This window comes from Osmerus mordax, chromosome 19 (genome assembly GCF_038355195.1).
Source record: "Osmerus mordax isolate fOsmMor3 chromosome 19, fOsmMor3.pri, whole genome shotgun sequence".
NCBI lineage: Eukaryota > Metazoa > Chordata > Actinopteri > Osmeriformes > Osmeridae > Osmerus > Osmerus mordax.
This window is the reverse complement of record NC_090068.1, coordinates 14,073,078-14,096,245: the sequence shown is the minus strand read 5'-3', so window position 1 is coordinate 14,096,245 and position 23,168 is coordinate 14,073,078. Positions and strand designations below refer to the sequence as shown.

Below are 23,168 nucleotides of genomic sequence, written 5' to 3'. Positions count from 1 at the left end.
TGAGAGCCCTTATCAGAGCTGAGATGCTGTAAAAACACACAGATTGCTGCCTTATGCCTGGTGTGACAGAAGCAATAGACTTGCAGGGCTAACTGAGGCTCTGACCACAAACAGGATCCTTTAAAACAGGCAACATTTTGATGCAAGGAGTTAACTGAAGAGAGTATGTCTCATCAACAATCCTTCTTCAAACCGGTAAAAATCAACAACTCTACTTTTACTATTGTTGTCATAGCCTGTAGGCTATAATAAAATCTTCAGTTTTAAAAATGTTCATCAAAGTTACCCTTGAATTGTTTTATCAGTTTAATGGCTGTATGAACTAAACCAGTCATTAATTTATGACAGAACCGAAAATACTTTTAACACCTCACTGAAACATTTCTCTGTGGCAGTTACAAAACCTGTGTAACCACTTTGTTTGGTTCCCAGGCTTTGCCATTCAAAGGCCACATACAAGGTGGCCTGTCTGAGGGAAAGTGTGTGACTGTGACTGGCAGAGTCATGCCTGCGGCCCCAAAGTAGGTCTGCTCAGTACATGTAGTCACAGTACATCCACTGCTGGCCAGTACAGGCAACTATACATCATAGTTTACCTTTCATCACTCAATGTCCGGTTTGGGGTTCACACACCAAGAGCAGCGAAGCGATAACTGACACACACATATGTGCGCGTATGCACAACGATTGTTCCGAAACTTTGTTTTGATGACGCTTTCATGGTTTCCTTTGAGTTGATTTGAGTTTTGATCTTATTTCCGACGTCTAGCTTTCATGTGAATCTGCTTTGTGGCTCCGGTGGAAATGTCGACATAGCGCTCCACTTTATTGCCCGGTATGAAGGCCACACGGACGTTGTGGTGTGCAACACTTTCCACAACTCCCAGTGGGGTCCGGAGGAGCAGAAGGGAGCGATGCCTATTGCCCGAGGAGCAGAGTTTACCTTGACGTTCCTGGTCACGCGCGACTCGTACTCGGTTTGTAACCGTCACCCAAAAATCTTTGAGTGTGTAGCTAGTCTGTGTGCACAGGCTGTCCTCTGTGTCTGGGCTACTGATTTACTGTAACACTGAAACGTCAAGGTGGTTGTGAATGGGGCCCACTTCCTGGAATATCTACACCGTCTTTCTGCATCCAGAGTGAACACCATCTCTGTGGATGGAGGACTGGAGGTCCACTCCATCTCCTTCCAGAGCCCTCAGGTGAGTTAAGGCCCAGATGGAAGCTCACAAAAGCTGGATATCTCCAATATTTTCAGTGAGACATTATGGGAATCATGTTTGTTTCACAGGGTGAAAGGCGCCAAAATCATTTGAGATCTCAACAAAACAGGCAAAAATCTTCTCAGTGGCGTAAAAAAGCACAGGTACAGCATAGGTAAACCCGTTCTTCATGAGTGGGTTACTGTCATCTTGAGAGTTGAATGATTATTGTTATTCTATTTAGTTTGATCGCAGATTATGTTTTTCAGGTTTATCCGCCGGTCTTTGGAGCCATGGGAATCTCTCCAGTAGGTAGTATTTGACTCCTTATACGAGAATATGTAAAAGCGAATAGATGAGTGGAATTAGAATCCGTCATTATGCATTTGAGTCATTTTTACTTCATTTTTATTGTAATGTTATGTTCCAGGCTCCTCCTGCATACAGCCCTCAGCCCTCCTATGTAAGTACTTATCATGCACACGGGAGATGGCAACATACCTCTCTCCATAACATTTACATTTACATGTAGTCATTTAGCAGACGCTCTTATCCAGAGCGACTTACAGTAAGTACAGGGACATTTCCCCGAGGCAAGTAGGGTGAAGTGCCTTGCCCAAGGACACAACGTCATCTGGCACGGCCGGGAATCAAACTGGCAACATTCATAAGAGGAAATTGTGTAACCCTGCATCAGATATCTGGATGATGATGCTTTTCAAATTGTTGCCCTCAGGCTGTGCCATATAAAAGCATAATGCCAGGTGGACTTCACCCTGGAAAAAACCTCACAGTGCAAGGCTTGGTCAACCACAATGCTAACGGGTGGGTGGGGCTTCCTCATTCGATGCATGAAATCCTTCATCCTGCCATGTACATTAGAATGCAGGAATAGCTCTCTCATTCCCTATACAAGCAGTTACACTTATCCAATTTTGCATATCTAATGCAAACAGCATGTGGATAACCTATGGGTGGACGTTGTTCACTATATCAACCTTGAACCTTGTTATCTCAGGTGGAGTCTAAACCTGCGCTTCAACTCTGGGATAGCCCTTCACTTTAACCCCCGCTTCTCTGAGAACACAGTGGTGATGAACAGTCTCCTGCAAGAGCAGTGGGGTCCGGAGGAGAAGCCAGGGATCATGCCTTTCCACAGAGGACACCCCTTCACGGTACAGTCTCCACTTTACCTGTCTGATTAAAGAAAGTAATATAGATATATTCAGAACACTTTTTTTATTCACAAAAAACTAAAACAATACAGTGTGTAATTGAGCTCATGCCTCAATGGGGCCTCTGGAGAGCACACAGCCCCTCCTCGCGATCTGTGTTTCAGGTGACCATCTCATGTGACGCCCAGTGCTACAAGGTGTTTGTGAACGGCATCCACACTTGCAACTACAACCACCGCTACTCCGTCCTGCAGGATGTGGACATCCTGGAGGTGTCTGGAGACCTGAGCCTGACCTCTGTCATGGTCTGAAGACCACAAGAGTCACAACAGAACCATGCATGGAGAATTATTAACCACCAAAAAAATCTGCTTCACAATAATTATGTTAGATCAGTCAGGAAATGCTTGATACTTGTGAGAAATGTGTTGTTTTTGACCTGAGTTGATATCACAGTGACCATGTAGAATATCCACACATGCCTGTATATGTGAACATTCTTATTATCTATAAAAACATGTAATGTTTCTTGTTGACCAATGGGTTTATTTATGGGTGTATTGTTCTGTACTTGATACAATCTAGGATTTTTTGTATTGCTTCAACTGGTGCTCATACACTGCACTCAGCCAGTGCCGTTTTCACATTTATTTTTTATAAATGAATCAATTATTTCGCTCCTTAGGGACCGTTGTGTAGTATAATAGAAACGAAACACCAAGTTTCCTCTTCACAGCAAGTGCACGTGTACATTACTACCTGTAGGGGGCGTAACAGTACAGATGCAGCCAGCAAAGAGTTATGCTTGCAGATGAACTGTAGAACAAATGTGCCTCTTTGTTTTAAATGCTTTCCAGTTAAGATCTGCATGGTCTATTCAACGTGAATATTTTAAATGGGCATAACGTCATAATTTCTCCAAGGAAGGACGGGCATATTCAGGCCAAGATGTTATGTTTGTATGTTATGTTTTCTGCGTTTATTCAGCTCCGTTTACTGGAGACCCAGATCGACCGTGCATTCCAGTGTTTTCACATTCACATCTGAGGTCAAACGAGCAGGCGCCGGTCAAATTCGTTTATTCAACACTTACAATACTGACGGTCATGTCCCCAATTGTGCTATTTAAATGAGATTACAAACAAGATTGGGCACAGTTAGAATAGAAGGACAGATACAATCAGACAAATTTACACGAGAAGTTACATAACCGAATACCAATATCTTGCATTAACGGTGGCGGGAGTATTGAAGCAAATTATTCATACGTGGACTTCTCCCTCAAAACGCATTCTCTAACTACTGTGATTATGGTTAGTTTGAGACCGGAATGTAATATTCAATCCATAGTTAACCGTGACATCACCCGTTTGTTATCTAAAGCCTGTCATTGATGAAAACAGTAGAGGCCCAATCCGTCTATACTAGTCCATGCACAGGTCTGAGGGGCGCAGGCGCAGTGGCGGCCCCTCACACAAGCATCAGAGCCTGCTTCATTGAGGAGGATTCAAACTTCCGGCAGTGTCATGGCGACATGGTGTGTCTGATAAAAGAAAGAAAAAAATAAGCCATCCCCGTGAACAGCGGTATTTGAAGGTTAACGGGTTGCAAATTGCAGAGGAACCATTATTTATACGGAGGTTTCCAGTGGCCCGTTGCGGCTCCAACCCGGCCGGCCATGGCGGCTCAGAAGCCCATGGAATGGGTTCAGGCCGTTATTACCAGATTCGACGAGCAGGTATGAAGAATATCATATCGCATCACAAATTAAACCCTCCTCTTTTACGTGAACGTTTACTTAGCGAGCGGTTTTGCGACCTGATTATTTGGTGAAAGGTGTCCTGTCATGACTAGTGGTTTTGTGACCATCCATGAATTATAGCTCGTCTGTTCCCAGCACACAGCTAGCTAGCTACTCCTGCAGCCCCGCATCATCATCACACTGGACTGGGAAGCGGATGACAGCGAGAGAGTGAGGGGAGGGAAAGAGAGGGGATGGGAGGGGGGGGGGTGGGCAAACATACGAACAATGTAGCTGAAAGGCTGTGAAATCTGATTTAAAAGCCCACTTTACAATACCACGAGGATGTTGCCTTGATATACAAACAAAGGAGTTCACTAAGCACGCCTCTCTCTGTCAGGAGGAACTAGCCTGCTATAAAGCACAATGCTATGCTAAGCAAGCAGAATGATACAAACCCAGTTTGTTGATGCTTTAGCCAGCTAGCTAGCTAATGTATGGGGAATGACGGCCAGTTACATGTCTAACTAGTCGCTGTATTGGTAGTAGATATTCTTCTCCGTGAAGGAACACTATGATGAGAAATATAGTTTCAGCATTGATTTATCGACACGCTTTGTGACTGTTGTCAATGTGGACACATTGTAGCTAGCTGGGCCTGTTATATATGTAGCTAAACCTTCTGTTCTCATCTGACGAGCTATCGGAACAGTATTGTCTATTAGGCTGAAGATCACAAATGACAACAGCACTTCCTTCTCCAGTTAAATCTATAGTGATATGAGATACTTATGTGGCAAGTGTAGCTGTGTGGTCGGGTATTGACACACCTGACTTGCATAATGTCCACAGTCATACCAGGACATTTAAAACGTTGTCCAATTGAAGGTCCATTCAGTCATTTATTAACCAATGCCATGCATGTACTGCATGCCAGCGTGTGAATACAAGCTGTATGTTTGAGAATGTGTCTATGCTGCCAGGTAATGCTAGTCATGTTCAGCCCTCTTGTTTTGAGTATTTAGTTATTCTTTATTATCGTTTCTCAGGGAAAGGTTGCCACCAATATAGGTTAGAAACTCCATTCACTTTTATGAAACAAAGTCAGCTTTGTCAAAATGCTAGCAGAGCTGAAGTCAGCAGTGCTAGTAGGCTATCGTTGTCATTTGCATCCCGGCATGATTTCCTCAACAATTCAGGCTTGATGTTGGGAATATAGAAACAGCAGTCCCTCAAACACACAAGCCTGTCTTTGCTGTATATATCTACGCTGTGTTTCGCTATACTGTGTGTATCTACGCTGTGTATTTATGCTGTGTGTAACTATGCTGTATGTATTTATGCTGTGTGTATCTATGCTGTGTGTATCTATGCTGTATGTATTTATGCTGTGTGTAACTATGCTGTATGTATTTATGCTGTGTGTAACTATGCTGTATGTATTTATGCTGTGTGTATCTATGCTGTGTGTAACTACACTGAGCTAGGCAGCTTCTGTTTATAACTGGAGGCTCCAGGCTAGACCAGAGTGGTCAAGTGCAGTATTAAGTTTTAGTCTTCAGCCCTACTACTGACAGCCCAACCGACCGTGTGGGCCGGGCGGGGCTGATCGTACTGTAATTATAGAGATTATTCTTAAGCTACTTAAAAAAAATGTTACCGCTAAACACACACAGGAGTCTAATCACAAAATAGGATTGTGTTTTTTGCGCAGTCAGATCACTCAGATCTGACCATGCGTGTTTCTGCTGCCGAGGTCTTTCTAACCATTAAGATCTGGATGTTTGTAACGCTGCTTATCGCCTCTGACCTGGAAGGAGATGCTCGGCCATGTGAAGAGACACGGGTCTGTTAGAGGGAATCTGCCATGCCAGCCCGTTAAGGGCCCTGAACCCACGTGTGGCCTCACACCAGCTGTGGGTTAAACATGTTGTGTCTGTCCGGTATTCCTGTTCTTAAGAGCCATGAGCGAGGCTTCTGGAACTCCGTAGAGGGAAACGTCTTCTTCCTGTCTGCCCTCTCAGCTTGGGCCACACCCTCTTTGCTTGGGCCACACCCTCTGTGCTTGGGCCACACCCTCTTTGCTTGGGCCACACCCTCTCGGCTTGGGCCACACCCTCTCTTCTTGGGCCACACCCTCTTTGCTTGGGCCACACCCTCTCTTCTTGGGCAACACCCTCTCTGCTTGGGCCACACCCTCTCTTCTTGGGCCACACCCTCTTTGCTTGGGCCACACCCTCTCTTCTTGGGCAACACCCTCTCTGCTTGGGCCACACCCTCTCTGCTTGGGCCACACCCTCTCGGCTTGGGCCACACCCTCTCGGTTTGGGCCACACCCTCTCGGCTTGGGCCACACCCTCTCGGTTTGGGCCACACCCTCTCGGTTTGGGCCACACCCTCTCGGCTTGGGCCACAGCACTCATGAGGGGATGAGTTTCAGTCTGTGCCACTGGAACACAGTGGGTCTGTGTCTCTTGGCCTGGTCTGAATATGGATGTCAACAAACCAAACTCTGTATGCCTGTGTTCCTGTGTGTGTGTTCCTGTGTGTGTGTGTGTGTGTGCTCAGGTATCAGGATTTTCTTATCTGTCCGCTCCTAGACAGGAGCAGATCCTCTGGTGACCTGTGGTAGAGGTCAGGGGTCATGCCCCCCTCCCCCATGCCGTGTGGCCGTGTGGAGCCCCTGTGATTGGCTGCTATGGTGGTCCCCTGTGATTGGCTGCTGTGGTTGAGAGGTGGGGTCAGCCTGGGGCCACGGAGCAGCTGATGTTCTGTCGTCTGATGCTGCCCTCAGGAGGGCGGACCGAGCCTGCCTACAGCCCTCCATGTTTACTTCCTGTGTGGGCGGAGCAGACAGAGCCTGCCTACAGCCCTCCATGTTTACTTCCTGTGTGGGCGGAGCAGACAGAGCCTGCCTACAGCCCTCCATGTTTACTTCCTGTGTGGGCGGAGCAGACAGAGCCTGCCTACAGCCCTCCATGTTTACTTCCTGTGTGGGCGGAGCAGACAGAGCCTGCCTACAGCCCTCCATGTTTACTTCCTGTGTGGGCGGAGCAGACAGAGCCTGCCTACAGCCCTCCATGTTTACTTCCTGTGTGGGCGGAGATGCAGCCACTCGTCTGTCCTGTCTGTTAGGGTTAGCAGGGTTAACTCTGTCACTGGAGCCCAGCCGGGACCACTCTCCTCACCTGGCTGCTCTCATTACTGTTAGTCTGATGGACGCAATGGAACAATGACTGTTACTGAAGTTTGGAGTGATAATGGTTATTCACATCCTCAAACAAGTTGATTGCCTTTTACATTCTGTTTACGGAGCTTCTAACATGAATTCGTGCTTCAGTAAGTTGTGATTTTGGACACCTGTCAGTCAGGATTGAATGCACATAACTAAGGCTGAGGTTTGACTGTGTGCCTCCAGCTTCCTGTCAAGGTGGGCCAGCAGAACACACACACCAAGGTCAGTACGGAACACAACAGGGAATGTCTCATCCACATCTCCAAGTACAAGTTCTCCTTGGTCATCAGCGGCCTCACTAACATCCTGAAGAATGTCAACAACATGGTGAGTGTGTGTGTGCGTGAGGGCCGTTGTGTGTATTTACTGGGTATGTTGACAGCTTTGTACAGTCTAAGTCCAGTAGCGAAGCTGTCTAACCTGGTTCGTCCTCTCTTCCTTAGAGGATATTTGGGGAGGCGTCGGAGAAGAACCTTTATCTCTCTCAGCTCATCATCCTGGACACACTGGAGAAGTGCCTTGCGGGGGTAAGATCTGTCTCTCTTCCCCCCTCCATCCTGTCCAGGCCTCTGCCTGTCTGTGGAGGTTGTTAGGAGAGTCCCCTGGCTCCTCTGATCCTCCTCCGTGCAGATGTGTTCTCTCACTGCCCACTCCTCCAGATTGCTTTTCCAGGTGTTTCCACGGTCTCTTATGGGATATCTCGCCATTTCTGGAATCTTTTATTTGCTGCGACCAGAAGCTCAATAGCTCGCTCTGCCGGCCGGCCAGTCTCTCCTCTCCTCATAACCTCTCCTCCTAACCTCCTCCTCCTAACCTCCTCCTCCTAACCTCCTCCTCCTAACCTCCTCTCCTCCTAACCTCCTCCTCATAACCTCCTCTCCTCCTCTCCTCCTAACCTCCTCTCCTCCTCCTCCTAACCTCCTCCTCATAACCTCCTCTCCTCCTAACCTCCTCTCCTCCTAACCTCCTCCTAACCTCCTCCTCCTAACCTCCTCTCCTCCTAACCTCCTCTCCTCATAACCTCCCCTCCTCCTAACCTCCTCTCCTCCTAACCTCCTCTCCTCCTAACCTCCTCTCCTCCTCCCTCAGCAACCTAAGGACTGTCTGCGTCTGGATGAGACCATGCTGGTGAAGCAGCTGTTACCAGAGATCTGCCACTTCATCCACACGTACCGCGAGGGCCACCAGCACGCAGCCGAGCTGCGCAGCTCTGCCTCAGGGGTGCTCTTCTCTCTCAGCTGCAACAACTTCAACGCTGTGTTCAGCCGCATCTCCACCAGGTAACCACTAACCATGGAGGTTTAGGAAGCATTTGGTCACAAAGCACACCCCCCATGTCCTATTTGGTTTTGAGGCAGAATGTGTTCTCCCTGTGGAGCCTGTATGATGTGGCTGACTGACCAGGGATTGAGACAAAGAAGTATTAACCTGTTACTAAAACATGAGGCCAGGATCGGCTGAACTCAGTGATGCCTCTGCACAGCGCTAACTCTGAAAGCTTTGCTCAGTCAACCAAGTTATTCAGTTTCAGTCCCACACAAGTACAGAACACCTCTGTGTGGATGATGGTGGTCTGTGTGAATGATGGTGGTGTATGTGGATGACTGGTCTGTGTGGATGATGGTGGTCTGTGTGGATGATGGTGGTCTATGTGGATGACTGGTCTATGTGGATGAGTGTGTGGATGATGGTGGTCTGTGTGGATGATGGTGGTCTGTGTGGATGATGGTGGTCTGTGTGGATGATGGTGGTGTATGTGGATGACTGGTCTATGTGGATGAGTGTGTGGATGATGGTGGTCTGTGTGGATGATGGTGGTCTGTGTGGATGATGGTGGTCTGTGTGGATGATGGTGTGGATGATGGTGGTCTGTGTGGATGATGGTGGTCTGTGTGGATGAGTGTGTGGATGATGGTGGTCTGTGTGGATGATGGTGGTCTGTGTGGATGAGTGTGTGGATGATGGTGGTCTGTGTGGATGATGGTGGTCTGTGCTCCAGGTTACAGGAGTTAACTGTCTGTTCTGAAGACACGGTGGACGTCCATGACATCGAGCTGATCCAATACATCAACGTGGACTGTGCCAAGCTTAAAAAACTCCTCCAAGGTACTGTGGTAACATCTCCTCAAGAGGCTCTCCCTAGTTTGGTTCTTCCGTAGATCAGAAATCCCGAGGTCTTGTTTGGCCGGTTTGGTGCCTCGTAGATGTGTCAGTGTTCCTCAGTGTCTCCTCTCCTGCTGCAGAAACCGTGTTTAAATTCAAGTCCTTGAAGAAACCAGCCCAGCTGAGTGTTATCAACAGTCTGGAGAAGGTGAGTCTCTGCAGAGCTCCTGTTCCTCTAACAGTCCCACCCAGCTCCCTGCAGGGCTGCACCGGGCTGCACGTGTGTGGGGGTACAGATGATGAGAGGTGTGTGTGTGTCCTCCAGGCCTTCTGGAACTGGGTGGAGAACTACCCTGATGAGTTCACCATGCTGTACCAGCGCCCGCAGACGGACATGGCTGGTGAGTGGAGTACAGCACACCTCGGGCCACTGTGTCACCTGTCACTTATGTCACCTGTCACCAGGTGACTTCTGGGGCTGAGGCTGATACTGTGTGTGTGTGCTCCAGAGTGTGCAGAGAAGTTGTTTGACCTGGTGGACAGCTTTGCGGAGAGTGCTAAGAGGAAGGCAGCAGTGTGGCCCCTGCAGATCATCCTGCTCATCCTCTGTCCTGACATCACCCAGGACCTCTCCAGGGAGCCCTTGGACGACTCCAAAGTCAACAAGGTCACACACACTCTCTCTCTCTCACACACACGCACACACACGTAGGACAGACAACTGTTCCCATCCTTACAGGACTTTGTATGTTCCATACAGGCTGCTCTAGATCCCTGTCCCCCTCTGTGCCGTGGTGTGTGTGTGTGACGTGCTGTGTGTGTGTCCTTCAGAAGCTGTTCCTGGACAGCCTGCGGAAGGCGCTAGCAGGGCAGGGCAGCAGCAGGATGCTCACAGAGAGTGCTGCCATCGCCTGCGTGAAGCTCTGCAAAGCCTCCACATACATCAACTGGGAGGACCACTCCATCATCTTCCTGCTGGTGCAGTCCATCGTGGTGGACCTCAAGGTTGGTCTCACACACACACATGCACACACACCCTGATAGGCCCTCCTAGCCAGGCTAGTGTTTCAGGGGTCCCTCCTAGCCAGGCTAGTGTTTCAGGGGTCCCTCCTAGCCAGGCTAGTGTTTCAGGGGTCCCTCCTAGCCAGGCTAGTGTTTCAGGGGTCCCTCCTAGCCAGGCTAGTGTTTCAGGGGTCCCTCCTAGCCAGGCTAGTGTTTCAGGGGTCCCTCCTAGCCAGGCTAGTGTTTCAGGGGTCCCTCCTAGCCAGGCTAGTGTTTCAGGGGTCCCTCCTAGCCAGGCTAGTGTTTCAGGGGTCCCTCCTAGCCAGGCTAGTGTTTCAGGGGTCCCTCCTAGCCAGGCTAGTGTTTCAGGGGTCCCTCCTAGCCAGGCTAGTGTTTCAGGGGTCCCTCCTAGCCAGGCTAGTGTTTCAGGGGTCCCTCCTAGCCAGGCTAGTGTTTCAGGGGTCCCTCCTAGCCAGGCTAGTGTTTCAGGGGTCCCTCCTAGCCAGGCTAGTGTTTCAGGGGTCCCTCCTAGCCAGGCTAGTGTTTCAGGGGTCCCTCCTAGCCAGGCTAGTGTTTCAGGGGTCCCTCCTAGCCAGGCTAGTGTTTCAGGGGTCCCTCCTAGCCAGGCTAGTGTTTCAGGGGTCCCTCCTAGCCAGGCTAGTGTTTCAGGGGTCCCTCCTAGCCAGGCTAGTGTTTCAGGGGTCCCTCCTAGCCAGGCTAGTGTTTCAGGGGTCCCTCCTAGCCAGGCTAGTGTTTCAGGGGTCCCTCCTAGCCAGGCTAGTGTTTCAGGGGTCCCTCCTAGCCAGGCTAGTGTTTCAGGGGTCCCTCCTAGCCAGGCTAGTGTTTCAGGGGTCCCTCCTAGCCAGGCTAGTGTTTCAGGGGTCCCTCCTACCGTGTGTGTGTCGTCCCTCCAGGCGCTGCTCTTCAACCCCCCTAAGCCCTTCTCTCGAGGAGCGGGCAGCCAGAACGCAGACGTGGACCTCATGATCGACTGCTTCGTGTCCTGCTTCCGGATTAACCCCCACAACAACCAGCACTTTAAGGTCCGTGGCCTGCATGCGCTCTTACTGGCCTGGTTACAGCGCTGCAGAAACAGCCCTCAGAGCTGGGCCAGAATCATTACACGTCAAGCTTCAGTTCGAGATGGAAAATGCAGGGAATGGGGTAGATTTATGAAGCGTGTTTGTAAGCTTTTCTCCTCCCTCCCTCCCTCCAGGTCTGCCTTGCATCTTCATCTCCTCCCACGTTTCACTTCGTCCTGGTCAACTCTCTGCACAGAATCATCACCAACGTGAGTCTGCACACACACTGTAGCATGTCGCTAATGCAGGGCTAGGAGAGACTGCTGTCTCTCTGGGTGCCATCCCTGAAGAGGGAGGATGTGCTGCAGACGTGCGTGGTCCCTCTCTGTAAGCGCTCCTTCACCCAGAGCTCTTCCTGTCTCTCAGCCGGAGTCACAGGCTGCCTTTGCTCTCCCGTGTCTCGGTGCTGGAGACGGGAGGAGAGGACGGCCATCTTGCTTTCTCCCCTCCAGGCACACCTCTCCTCCTCCCTCACCCCTCTTCTTCCTGAGGGAGGCTGGGAGGGGGAGGGTGTGACCAGTCATGGAGGGGGAGGGTGTGACGAGGCTGGGAGGGGGAGGGTGTGACGAGGCTGGGAGGGGGAGGGTGTGACGAGGCTGGGAGGGGGAGGGTGTGACGAGGCAGGGAGGGGGAGGGTGTGACGAGGCAGGGAGGGGGAGGGTGTGACGAGGCAGGGAGGGTGTAACAGTCTGCTCTTCTCCTCCAGTCTCCTCTGGACTGGTGGCCCAAGATCGACGCTGTGTACTGCTACTCCGGAGAGCTCCGCTCCATGTTCTCAGAGACGCTGGCCCGCGTCATGCAGACCTGCAGCACCCACGCACCGCTCCGCATGACTCCGGTGAGTTACCCCCACCCAGGCCCTCTGCCCTGCCCCACCCAGGCCCTCTGCCCTGCCCTAACGAGGCCCCCTGCCCTGCCCCACCCAGGCCCTCTGCCCTGCCCTAACCAGGCCCTCTGCCCTGCCCTAACCAGGCCCTCTGCCCTGCCCCACCCAGGCCCTCTGCCCTGCCCTAACGAGGCCCTCCGCCGTGCCCTAACCAGGCCCTCCGCCCTGCCCTAACCAGGCCCTCCGCCCTGCCCTAACCAGGCCCTCTGCCCTGCCCTAACCAGGCCCTCCGCTTGATCAGTTCTTTGGGCGTCTGTGAAGACCTGTGACATTGCTCGTAAAGAGGGCTGTATTGCTAGGATCTGATTGGTTCACTTGTCGTTTTGTTTGGGTGCGTGTGGGGCATCTTGCTCTCATCTCTTTGTATGTCTGTGTGTGAGAGTATGTGTCTGCCTGTCTGGTGGAAGTGCAGCACGGCCTAGTGACCTCTCTGACTACACTGACACAGTGGTGCTTTGTCTCTGCCTCCTCTCTCCTCCTCCTTCTCTCTCCTCCTCCTCCTCTCTCCTCCTCCTTCTCTCTCCTCCTCCTCCCCCTCTCTCTTTTCTTCCCCCTTTCATTGGCCTTTGATCTGGGCTGCTGTTGCTCATGCGCTCAGATGCCAGCCAGTCACTGTTTAGCATGGCAGTGGGCTGCTGTTGCTGTAAGTATAACTGCCCCCCCCCCTCCTAAAACCCTCCCTTCCTCTTGACCTCTGCGGCTGACCCCACAGTAAACTGAGAGCCCCTTGCTCCTCCACATCCTCTGTCCTGGGTTCAAGTCTGCCTGCGCCCCCCCAACCCTGTCATCTGAATGTTAGCTGGTTAGCCGAGATGGTAAAAGTACACATCCTTCACTCAAGTAGAAGTACAGATACTCATGTTTAAAAAGACGGTCGTCCTCCATTTGTTTTTCACGTTTGACAAAGTCACGTTTGATTAAAAAAAGGAAAGAAAAAGGAAATCACTTACAAAATTTCTCACCCCAAAAAAACTTTGGATTATGTTAAAAATCAGTTAAAACTGTCTGTCTTTATGTTTGTGGTCTTCCACTGTTTTTAAAATCGATTAAGATTTCAAATAAAATCTTCTAGTGCGTCCTTCGCGTAGGTGTGTTAGCCGTGCTAGCCGTGCTAGCCGTGCTAGCCGTGCTAGCCGTGCTAGCCGTGCTAGCCGTGCTAGCCGTGCTAGCCGTGTTAGCCGTGCTAGCCGTGCTAGCCGTGCTAGCCGTGCTAGCCGTGCTAGCCGTGTTAGCCGTGCTAGCCGTGCTAGCCGTGCTAGCCGTGCTAGCCGTGCTAGCCGTGCTAGTCGTGCTAGCTAGAACACGGCCCGGGCCTTCTCCTTCAGTGTCTTAGCTCCACGCTGTCAGCCTGGCTGCAGAGCCAGCCAGCCAGCCCTAGTCTGGAGGTTCTCCAGGGTGCTGTGAAGGCCCTGGAGAACCTCCAGCCCTAGTCTGGAGGTTCTCCAGGGTGCTGTGAAGGCCCTGGAGAACCTCCAGCCCTAGTCTGGAGGTTCTCCAGGGTGCTGTGAAGGCCCTGGTGGGCTGGTTCCTCTCCCGGCAGATGGAGGGTGGAGAATTGAACGATCATCTGCCAGATTAGGTGGAGGATTTAGCTGGGAGAGACAGCTGGAAAATACAATCTGGTACAGTCTAACATGGAGCTGTTGGTTGATAGATCTGTCTTACGATGTAATCTTCCTCCTTTACATCTGTGTGTCTGTCTGTGTGTGTGTGTCTGTCTGTGTGTGTGTGTGCGTGTGTATATGAGCCGTAACAGTGCAGGTGTGAGGTCCAGAGTCAGTCAGCCTGTTGTTCTCCTGCTGTTTCTTTCTTGATGAAACAGTGTTTCTCTCCTGGTGGGGTTGTTTCCCTGCTGTGACCCCTGACCCATGTCTCTCCTGATGGTTCTCACCACAGTCCTGTGATGTGGAGGGCCTCTGGTGTTCATCTCTGCTGCGTGCGGGGGGAGTGTGGAGAGATGCTGTCTGTCTTCTGTCGCTCCTCCTCCTCTCCCTCTCCTCTTCTCTCGTCCTGTTCCATTACACACTCCTTCTTAAACTTCTCTCTTTCTGTGTGTGTGTGTGTGTGTCACAGAGTTTGACCTTCAAGGAGAAGATGACAAGTCTGAAGTTCAAAGAGAAGACCACCGATCTGGACAACAGAAGCCACAAGTACCTTCTGCTGGTCCTGGTCAAACTCATCCATGCTGACCCCAAGCTCATGCTGCATGTTAGTCCACCTCTCTCCTCAGCTACTCCGTATCCCTGAGTCCTTAGAGAGGGAAAGTCAAAGTTTGGTTTAAGGGATAATCATGTTTAAGCCTGCTAGGTCAGGTTTGGACAGGAGAGGTTTCGCTAAGTGGTCTTGTTTAATAATTATCATAATCATAAGTGGCTGGTAATCTGTTTTAGGGTTAGAACCTTGATATAGCAGGAGCGGAAGGCCTAGTAATCCAGCCTGTGTTTGTTCAGTCATGTTTGGACATGCCTGTGTGTCTGTAAACATGTTTACCTGGATTTGTTTACGTGTGTGTGTTAGAACCCGGGCAAGCAGGGTCAGGAGACCCAGAGCAGCACAGTGGAGCTGGTCACAGGACTGGTGCAGCTGGTGCCTCTAGCCAGCATGGGAGACATCTCCCAGGAAGCCATGGAGGTGAGACTCTCACACACACACACACACACACACACACACACACACACACACACACACACACACACACACACACTACACAACTGTATACAGGTACTATACAACTGTAGTTACTGATATACACCAGCAGATGTCCCGAGACTTATCACTGCTGCTTTATCTGATAGGCTCTCCTGGTCCTGCATCAGCCAGAGAACATCGAGCTGTGGAACCCAGATGCACCCATCGAAACCTTCTGGGACATCAGGTACCATCACAGAGACAGTTCCATAACTCACCTCAGGTACCAGAGACAGTTCCATGACTCACCTCAGGTACCAGAGACAGTTCCATAACTCACCTCAGGTACCAGAGACAGTTCCATAACTCACCTCAGGTACCAGAGACAGTTCCATAACTCACCTCAGGTACCAGAGACAGTTCCATAACTCACCTCAGGTACCAGAGACAGTTCCATAACTCACCTCAGTATGACAAGTCTCCATCAGTCCAGTACAACAACAAAAACAACAACAATAGCAGCAGCATGTGACTCAGGGTGTCTCTTCTGATTGGCTGCCGTGTCCCCCAGCTCCCAGGTGCTGTTCTTCCTCTGCAAGAAGCTGATTGGCCACCAGATGATCAACAGCACAGAGATCCTCAAGTGGCTAAGAGAGATTCTCATCTGCAGGAACAAGTTCCTCCTCCGCAACAAGGTACGTTTTGTTCCTCTGGAACTAGCAAACCTGGTTAATGTTCCTCTAGAACCAGTTGCATCCTGGGTAGATGGATATATTTGAGTTGTTTCAGAATGAGTTCAGTGCTCTATGTAGCACAGCCAGGTGTAGCAGCGTGGCTCTGTGAGTGAACCCCTGCCTCGCCCGCCCCCCTCTCCAGGAGCGTGCCACGCTGGGCAGTGGGATCCCCACCTGTCGGCAGGCCCAGACCAAGCTGGAGGTGAGCCTCTACATGTTCCTGTGGAGCCCCGACGCCGAGGCTGTGCTGGTGGCTATGTCCTGCTTCCGTCACCTCTGTGAGGAGGCTGACATCCGCTGCAGCCTGGAAGACATGCCGGTGCAGAGCGTCCTGCCCAACTACAACACCTTCATCGAGTTGGCCTCCGTCAGCAACATGAAGTCCACAGGTGGGCAGGCCCGAGCGGCTGGGTGGTCCTGGTCAACTAGAGCGTTGAGCGGTTTCACCACTAGAGGGCGGTCTCTTCATGTGTGCTGAGCAGATGTGCAGAGGCTTCTCACTGGCCAAGCTCTGCTAATGTGTGTGTGTGTTCCCAGGCCGCTCAGCCCTGCAGAAGAGAGTGATGGCGTTGCTGAGGAGGATAGAACACCCCACAGCAGGAAACACAGAGGTGAGGCAGGGTCTCCACCCAGACAGACAGACAGACAGACAGGCAGGGTCTCCACCCAGACAGACAGACAGACAGGCAGGGTCTCCACCCAGACAGACAGGCAGGATCTCCAGACAGACAGACAGGCAGGGTCTCCACCCAGACAGACAGGCAGGATCTCCAGACAGACAGGCAGGGTCTCCACCCAGACAGACAGCCAGGATCTCCAGACAGACAGGCAGGGTCTCCACCCAGACAGACAGACAGGCAGGGTCTCCACATAGACAGACAGACAGACAGGCAGGGTCTCCACCCAGACAGACAGACAGGCAGGATCTCCAGACAGACAGGCAGGGTCTCCACCCTGACAGACAGGCAGTGTCTCCACCCAGACAGACAGACAGGCAGGATCTCCAGACAGACAGACAGGTTCTCTACCCAGACAGACAGACAGGGTCTCCACCCAGACAGACAGACAGGCAGTGTCTCCACTCAGACAGACAGACAGGCAGGATCTCCAGACAGACAGACAGGTTCTCTACCCAGACAGACAGACAGGGTCTCCATCCAGACAGACAGACAGGCAGGATCTCCAGACAGACAGACAGGTTCTCTACCCAGACAGACAGACAGGGTCTCTACCCAGACAGACAGACAGACAGACAGACAGACAGGGTCTCCACCCAGACAGACAGACAGACAGACAGACAGGATCTCCACCCACACAGACGGACAGGGTCTCCACCCAGGAAGGATGTCTCGAGGAGTCACTGCTGTGTTTCTTCTTCGTTGGTGCTAGGCTTGGGAGGACACGCACGCTAAATGGGAGCAGGCAACCAAACTGATCCTCCAACACCCCAAAACCAAGCTGGAGGATGGCCAGGTGAGCTCTGCCCACAGCCTCCATGTGACGCCATCAGAATGGTCTCTTTCCGTCACGTTGACATGTGCCTCTGTGTTCCCCCCCCCCCCCCTCCAGGAGTGGATCAACATGACGGGCTTCCTGTGTGCCCTCGGGGGTGTGTGCCTCCAACAACGCTCCGCCCCCGGCCTGGCCACGTACAGCCCCCCTATGGGCCCTCAGAGCGAGAGGAAGGCCTCCATGATCTCCATGGGCTCCTGCGAGGGCAGTAACACAGAGACCCCGCTGGGACGCTTCCTGGAGCGTCTGCTCAGCCTGCTGGTGTGCAGCCACGAGAGGGGCGTCCAGATCCGCACCAACGTGAAGGACCTGGTGGGTCTGGAGCTAAGCCCCGCCCTCTATCCAATGCTCTTCAACAAGCTGAGGAACGCCATCAGCCGCTTCTTCGACGCGCAGGGCCCGGTGAGGAGAGCGCTTGGCGATCGTTATGGTTGTCACGAACATCGGGCGATTTAACGATGTTGATCGGTTATTATTGATTGTTGGGTTTGGTGTGTGTGTTGAAGTGAGAGGAGAGGGTTTGGCGTGTGTGTTGAGGTGAGTGTTTGACGTGTTCTCCTCCATCCTGCTGCAGGTTCCTATCAACGACACAAACACCCAGTTTGTGGAACAGACCATCGCCATCATGAAGAACCTTCTGGACAACCACACAGAGGGCAGCTCTGAGCACCTGGGTCAGGCCAGCATAGAGACCATGATGCTCAACCTGGTCAGGTGAGCACACACATCATATATACATACATACACACACACTCCTCACTTCAACTCTTAATGTCCTGCTTGGGAAAGCACTCAAACTTTCCATTGACAATAAACTTGAACTTGACACAAACACACACACACACCTGAAGCCTTTCCGTTTCCATGGTGCCCCAGAGTGCCGTGTGTGAAGCCCTTCCTGTCGGCCCTGTGTCTGCAGGTATGTGCGTATCCTAGGCAACATGGTGCACGCCATCCAGATCAAGACCAAGCTGTGCCAGCTGGTGGAGGTGATGATGGAGCGACGAGACGACCTGTCCTTCTGTCAGGAGATGAAGTTCAGGTAAGACACACACACACACTCACACACACACACACACACACTCACACTCACACGTCCGTGCTGGAGAGAGACTGACGTCGCTGACCTTGCTCTCCTCAGGAACAAGATGGTGGAGTACCTGACTGACTGGGTAATGGGGACCTCCAACCAGGCTGCTGATGATGATGTCAAGTGTCTCACTAGGTACACCTCCACCTGCATCACCAGGTCACACCTCACCCCCTGCATCAGCAGGTCACACCTCCACCTGCATCACCAGGTCACACCTCACCCCCTGCATCACCAGGTCACACCTCCACCTGCATCAGCAGGTCACACACAGGCCTGATGTGATCTTTGTGTTATTGTGTGTAGGGATCTGGACCAGGCCAGCATGGAGGCGGTGGTGTCTCTGCTAGCAGGTCTCCCTCTCCAGCCAGAGGAGGGAGACGGGGTGGACCTGATGGAGGCCAAGTCCCAGCTGTTCCTCAAGTAACCCCAGCCTCGCTTGCCTCCCCCAGCCTCGCTCTCCTCCCCCAGCCTCGCTCTCCTCCCCCAGCCTCGCTCCCCTCCCCCAGCCTCGCTCCCCTTCCCCAGACTCGCTCTCCTCCCCCAGCCTCGCTCCCTCCCACAGCCTCGCTCCCCTCCCCCAGCCTCGCTCCCTCCCCCAGCCTCGCTCTCCTCCCCCAGCCTCGCTCTCCTCCCCCAGCCTCGCTCTCCTCCCCCAGCCTCGCTCTCCTCCCCCAGCCTCGCTCCCTCCCCCAGCCTCGCTCTCCTCCCCCAGCCTCGCTCTCCTCCCCCAGCCTCGCTCTCCTCCCCCAGCCTCGCTCCCCTCCCCCAGCCTCGCTCTCCTCCCCCAGCCTCGCTCCACTCATAGCTGCTGAACAGCAGGAATGTTGGTCACTGCAATGATGATTCCTGACATCCATTCTCCTTTTCTTCTCCTCTCCACCCACCCACCCCTCCTCTCCTCTCCACCACTCCTCTCCTCTCCACCCCTCCTCTCCTCCTCTCCACCCCTCCTTTCCTCCTCTCCACCCCTCCTCTCCACCCCTCCTCTCCTCTCCACCCCTCCTCTCCTCCTCTCCACTCCTCCTCTCCTCTCCACCCCTCCTCTCCACCCCTCTTCTCCTCTCCACCCCTCCTCTCCACCCCTCTTCTCCACTCCTCCTCTCCTCTCCTCTCCACCCCTCCTCTCCACTCCTCCTCTCCTCTCCACCTCTCCTCCCCCAGGTACTTCACTCTGTTCATGAACCTGCTGAACGACTGCAGTGAGGTGGAGGATGATGGGCAGCAGGTAGCAGGCAGGAAGAGGGGCATGTCCCGGCGCCTGGCGTCTCTGAGGCACTGCACCGTGCTGGCCATGTCCAACCTGCTCAACGCCAACGTGGACAGCGGCCTCATGCACTCCATAGGTCAGTCTGGGAAGTCAACTTTGGAGCACATCTTTTTTCCAACCTTTTTTGTTTAAAAATTTTTTTTTTTGTAGTAAATATTTTGTTAAAACGTTTTGGGGAAATGTTCTTTTGAAAAACTTTTTTTTTCACACAATACGACACAAAGTTTCTAGTTTGTAGAGAAATGCTCCATCTCTCCTCCCCTCCGTGCCCCAGGCCTGGGCTACCACAAGGACCTGCAGACCAGAGCCACCTTCATGGAGGTGCTCACCAAGATCCTGCAGCAGGGGACAGAGTTTGACACGCTGGCTGAGACTGTGCTGGCTGACCGCTTCGAGAGGCTGGTGGAGCTGGTCACCATGATGGGAGACCAGGGAGAGCTGCCCATCGCCATGGCCCTGGCCAACGTGGTGCCCTGCTCTCAGTGGGTACGTACACAGATCTGTGACCTCTGACCCAGGATGTGACCTCATGAAGCATTGATAGTCAAACCCAGGGGCTATTGGCAATACACAATGCTATAGTGGTTTAATGCCGTAACATGGATATATGAGGTACAGTGTGTGTGTGTTAATGACAGTAAGCTGTACAGTATAAACAGTGTGTGTGTTAATGACAGTAGGCTGTACAGTATAAACAGTGTGAGTGTTAATGACAGCAGGCTGTACAGTATAAACAGTGTGAGTGGTTGTGGAAGCCGCTCTGACAGTCTGTGGTGCGGGTGTGTTCAGGATGAGCTGGCACGCGTCCTCGTCACCCTGTTCGACTCACGGCACCTCCTCTACCAGCTGCTGTGGAACATGTTCTCCAAGGAGGTGGAGCTGGCAGACTCCATGCAGACGCTGTTCAGGGGCAACAGCCTGGCCAGCAAGATCATGACCTTCTGCTTTAAGGTACACTGCTGGACTCTCTCTCGCTCTCGCTCTCGCTCTCGCTCTCTCTCTCTCTCTGCTGTGTGTTCAGGTGTGTGTGTGTGTTGCAGGTGTACGGGGCCACCTACCTGCAGAAGCTTCTGGAACCCCTCCTCAGGGGGGTCATCACCGCCCCGGAGTGGCAGCTCATCAGCTTCGAGGTCGACCCTACCAGGTAACTCACACACACCACCCCCTCAGCTGTCTGAGACACCACACACACACACCATACACACACACCCACACACCACCCCCTCAGCTGTCTGAGACACCACACACACCCACATACACGCACACACACCCACACACCACCCCCTCAGCTGTCTGAGACACCACACACACCCACATACACGCACACACACCCACACACCACCCCCTCAGCTGTCTGAGACACCACACACACACACCATACACACACACCCACACACCACCCCCTCAGCTGTCTGAGACACCACACACACACACCATACACACACACCCACACACCACCCCCTCAGCTGTCTGAGACACCACACACACCCACATACACGCACACACACCCACACACCACCCCCTCAGCTGTCTGAGACACCACACACACCCACATACACGCACACACACCCACACACCACCCCCTCAGCTGTCTGAGACACCACACACACACACCATACACACACACCCACACACCACCCCCTCAGCTGTCTGAGACACCACACACACCCACATACACGCACACACACCCACACACCACCCCCTCAGCTGTCTGAGACACCACACACACCCACATACACGCACACACACCCACACACCACCCCCTCAGCTGTCTGAGACACCACACACACACCATACACACACACCATACACACACACCCACACACCACCCCCTCAGTTGTCTGAGACACACACACACACACACCACACACAAACACACACACACACACAGGTGTTGTGATGTTCCTGGTTGTCCTGCAGACTGGAGCAGACCGAGATCCTGGAGGAGAACCAGAGGAGCCTGCTGCAGATCACCAAGCGCTTCTTCCTCGTCATCATCAACTCCTCCACTGAGTTCCCCCCTCAGCTCCGCAGCGTGTGTCACTGTCTGTTCCAGGTACGGGCCGCGCGTGTGTGTGCGTGCCAGCCTGTGTGTGTTGTGCATGTGTTTGTCGTGACGTATTGTGCCCATTTCTGTTCTGTAGGCAACTTGTCACTCTCTACTCCATAAAGCCACAGTTAAAGAGAAAAAGGAAAGCAAGAAATCAGTAAGTCCAGAGAAACTCCTCCTCTTGAAAGAAACGGACCAATTATCACCTGCACTCCTGCTGCACTTTCCCCTGTAACTCCCCCCCCCCCCCTGCAGTCTCCACCGCTACTAATACTTCTGAACCTAATTCTTTCGATTAACGTGCACCACAAGAAATGAACTGGTGGTGGCGCTGGTGGTCCTTCCTCATGGTGGTTCCTGCTGTTGGAGGGGGGATCACACACAGAGACACCCACTGCTTCTCTTTCTCCTCCATACATGGGGTGCTCTGGAGGGCTTCAGAGACCAACTATAGTGTTTATGTTCCTGTATAATGTTCCTGTATTGTCACACTGGCATTTTAGGTGCCATTAGTTGGGACCAGTGTTCCGTGTTGATGGTATTGCAAGGTCATCTGGAAAGGTAATTGTCTGACCTTTTGAAAGCCGTCTAACTCAGCAGGTCATAAATGTCAACTTTGTTACTGAGGCAGCGATCACTCATCCTGTATCTTACGAGGCGGAGCGGAGCACTGATGGGATGTTCTGGAGTTTGTGTTTAGTGGAGTCGACTCTGTTTCGTAAGCCCAGCTCTCTGAGGACAGCTTCATAAGCCCAGCTCTCTGAGGACAGCTTCATAAGCCCAGCTCTCTGAGGACAGCTTCATAAGCCCAGCTCTCTGAGGACAGCTTCATAAGCCCAGCTCTCTGAGGACAGCTTCATAAGCCCAGCTCTCTGAGGACAGCTTCATAAGCCCAGCTCTCTGAGGACAGCTTCATAAGCCCAGCTCTCTGAGGACAGCTTCATAAGCCCAGCTCTCTGAGGACAGCTTCATAAGCCCAGCTCTCTGAGGACAGCTACATAAGCCCAGCTCTCTGAGGACAGCTTCATAAACCCAGCTCTCTGAGGACAGCTTCATAAGCCCAGCTCTCTGAGGACAGCTTCATAAGCCCAGCTCTCTGAGGACAGCTTCATAAGCCCAGCTCTCTGAGGACAGCTTCATAAGCCCAGCTCTCTGAGGACAGCTTCATAAGCCCAGCTCTCTGAGGACAGCTTCATAAGCCCAGCTCTCTGAGGACAGCTTCATAAGCCCAGCTCTCTGAGGACAGCTTCATAAGCCCAGCTCTCTGAGGACAGCGTCTGTCCTGCATCCAGTATTCTCCTCCGTCTTGGTGACATTGCCTTCCTTTTTTTCTCTTATTTTATTTTTAGCGCATTTTTGAAGCGGGTCTCTGGTCATCTACACTGAAGTCCTTCCTCTCCTCCTCCTCTCCTCTCCTCCTCACTTCCTCTCCTCCTCCTAACCTCCTCTCCTCTCTTC

The 23,168-nt window shown here is 52.4% G+C and overlaps 2 protein-coding genes across 2 annotated transcripts in view; both read left to right on the top strand.

The window, feature by feature from the left end:
* Window positions 1-38: 38 nt before the first annotated feature.
* Window positions 39-2,913, top strand: LOC136962812 (galectin-9-like). The gene is made up of 10 exons (XM_067256706.1): window positions 39-195; window positions 433-521; window positions 770-977; window positions 1,083-1,202; window positions 1,292-1,366; window positions 1,472-1,510; window positions 1,633-1,665; window positions 1,939-2,027; window positions 2,221-2,377; window positions 2,542-2,913. The coding sequence occupies exons 1-10, from the start codon at window positions 166-168 to the stop codon at window positions 2,686-2,688; spliced, it is 987 nt and encodes a 328-aa protein (XP_067112807.1). The 5' UTR covers window positions 39-165; the 3' UTR covers window positions 2,689-2,913.
* A 1,079-nt stretch (window positions 2,914-3,992) lies between these two features.
* nf1b (neurofibromin 1b) overlaps window positions 3,993-23,168 on the top strand; it is a 47,871-nt gene continuing 28,695 nt past the window's right edge. The window contains exons 1-30 of the mRNA XM_067256806.1: window positions 3,993-4,115; window positions 7,537-7,680; window positions 7,797-7,880; window positions 8,443-8,633; window positions 9,353-9,459; window positions 9,597-9,664; window positions 9,782-9,857; window positions 9,966-10,123; window positions 10,288-10,461; window positions 11,373-11,501; window positions 11,675-11,749; window positions 12,247-12,378; window positions 14,500-14,634; window positions 14,944-15,057; window positions 15,222-15,301; window positions 15,626-15,749; window positions 15,931-16,177; window positions 16,326-16,399; window positions 17,178-17,261; window positions 17,358-17,702; window positions 17,875-18,014; window positions 18,220-18,342; window positions 18,442-18,525; window positions 18,697-18,813; window positions 19,555-19,736; window positions 19,935-20,146; window positions 20,450-20,611; window positions 20,701-20,804; window positions 21,581-21,716; window positions 21,805-21,867. Of these exons, the coding sequence (XP_067112907.1) occupies window positions 4,056-4,115; window positions 7,537-7,680; window positions 7,797-7,880; window positions 8,443-8,633; window positions 9,353-9,459; window positions 9,597-9,664; window positions 9,782-9,857; window positions 9,966-10,123; window positions 10,288-10,461; window positions 11,373-11,501; window positions 11,675-11,749; window positions 12,247-12,378; window positions 14,500-14,634; window positions 14,944-15,057; window positions 15,222-15,301; window positions 15,626-15,749; window positions 15,931-16,177; window positions 16,326-16,399; window positions 17,178-17,261; window positions 17,358-17,702; window positions 17,875-18,014; window positions 18,220-18,342; window positions 18,442-18,525; window positions 18,697-18,813; window positions 19,555-19,736; window positions 19,935-20,146; window positions 20,450-20,611; window positions 20,701-20,804; window positions 21,581-21,716; window positions 21,805-21,867 (3,924 nt within the window). The 5' untranslated portion in view covers window positions 3,993-4,055. The remainder of the gene's footprint in view (window positions 4,116-7,536; window positions 7,681-7,796; window positions 7,881-8,442; window positions 8,634-9,352; window positions 9,460-9,596; window positions 9,665-9,781; window positions 9,858-9,965; window positions 10,124-10,287; window positions 10,462-11,372; window positions 11,502-11,674; window positions 11,750-12,246; window positions 12,379-14,499; window positions 14,635-14,943; window positions 15,058-15,221; window positions 15,302-15,625; window positions 15,750-15,930; window positions 16,178-16,325; window positions 16,400-17,177; window positions 17,262-17,357; window positions 17,703-17,874; window positions 18,015-18,219; window positions 18,343-18,441; window positions 18,526-18,696; window positions 18,814-19,554; window positions 19,737-19,934; window positions 20,147-20,449; window positions 20,612-20,700; window positions 20,805-21,580; window positions 21,717-21,804; window positions 21,868-23,168) is intronic.

Excerpts from the sequence above, each read along its gene's own strand:
- LOC136962812 (XM_067256706.1), top strand. The coding sequence starts at position 166 with ATGTCTCATCAACAATCCTTCTTCAAACCG. Across the intron at positions 978-1,082 it reads TCACGCGCGACTCGTACTCG|GTGGTTGTGAATGGGGCCCA; the intron begins GTTTGTAACCGT and ends TGAAACGTCAAG. Across the intron at positions 2,378-2,541 it reads ACAGAGGACACCCCTTCACG|GTGACCATCTCATGTGACGC; the intron begins GTACAGTCTCCA and ends TCTGTGTTTCAG.